The 1,241-nt window shown below is 50.0% G+C and overlaps 1 protein-coding gene across 1 annotated transcript in view; it reads right to left on the bottom strand.

The window, feature by feature from the left end:
- Positions 1–37: 37 nt before the first annotated feature.
- LOC103583654 (melanoma-associated antigen B5-like) overlaps positions 38–1,241 on the bottom strand; it is a 3,231-nt gene continuing 2,027 nt past the window's right edge. The window contains exon 2 of the mRNA XM_008564912.1: positions 38–1,160. Within this exon, the coding sequence (XP_008563134.1) occupies positions 92–1,160 (1,069 nt within the window). The 3' untranslated portion in view covers positions 38–91. The remainder of the gene's footprint in view (positions 1,161–1,241) is intronic.

The raw sequence follows: 1,241 nt of genomic DNA, 5'->3' as shown, positions 1-1,241 counted from the left end.
GAAAATTCCTATTCTTATATCATATTTTCTTATCTGGGTGATAAAAATACAAACAATCAAAGAAACAAACCAACCAAGAAAAACACAGACTTCAATAAGGGTCAGATGAAATGCTGTACAAAAGGTCCAGGAGACTGTACTCGCATTTGCAGATGCCATGCCTGGCTGGGTCTATGGCTGGGCCTCTTTCTTCCTCATCTTCCAAAGGCTCTACATAATGACATAAGTCGTCACAGGAGATGACTTCCTTCATATTTCCAAAATGCTCCAGGACTTTCGTCTCGCTGGTTTCAACACGTGCTCTTGGACCCCACAGGAATTGATAGCATGGAGGATCGCTGTTGGGGACCTGCTGGTACTCTAGGTAATTCAGCCTCACCAAATCTTGAGTGATGAGCTTCCGGGGCTCTCCGTAGATGAAGTGCTTCCTTCCAGCATATACTTTCATCTTATTCAGGCATTTCCAGATGTGTTCCTCAGTGGCACAGTTGCCATTCGTTAAGATCACACCCAGGAGAAGCATTAGGAGACCGGTCTTGGGGAACCCTCTGCCAGGACGCACCCTCCCATTGTTGGGAAGTTTCAGCTTGCTGACTAGGTTATACGAGTGACTGGATGAGTCGACTTCCACCACCTCAACTGCAAAGGCAGCCTCGACATGTTGGGAGGCTCTCTTGAGGATGTCAGCAAACTGGTGTTTGTACTTACGGCTGATAACCTTCAGCATGTCTGCCTTCATAATGGGCTGTTTCATTCTAAACTTGTAGAGCAGGAACTGCGCCAACAAAACAGACTTCCTCATGAGAGGGTCTTCGCCTGAGTTGTCAGTGGACAGTGGGTCCTCAGAGGTGCTTTTCCTTTCGTCACCTTGGCCACTGAAGCCTGCTTCGGATCTAGTGCAAGAAATGCCTTCAGAAGTAGTGGTGGTGGATGGTGCTCTCTGAGGCCCCTCGGAACTGCTACATGACCCAGCAGCAGGCAGGCTCTGGGTATTCTCTCCACAAAGAGAAGAGGAGGGAGGGGACTCCTCTGCTGCCGCTGCTGTTGCTTGAGCACTTTTCTCACTGGCGTGGCGCTTACTTTTGCGTCTCCGAGGCATGATGACTCTGGTGAGGGACAGTGGGAAGGAGTGCTGGCAGGACGGCTGGTGATGCAGCCACCTGGACAAGAGAGAATGACATCATGTGAGCATCTTCGGCGACAGAGACCACCTTGGCTTTAACCAAGGCACCCTCCGCAGG

The sequence above is a fragment of the Galeopterus variegatus genome, unplaced genomic scaffold (assembly GCF_000696425.1).
Source record: "Galeopterus variegatus unplaced genomic scaffold, G_variegatus-3.0.2 Scaffold25403, whole genome shotgun sequence".
NCBI classification, from domain to species: Eukaryota; Metazoa; Chordata; class Mammalia; order Dermoptera; family Cynocephalidae; genus Galeopterus; species Galeopterus variegatus.
This window is presented reverse-complemented; position numbering and strand designations above follow the sequence as displayed.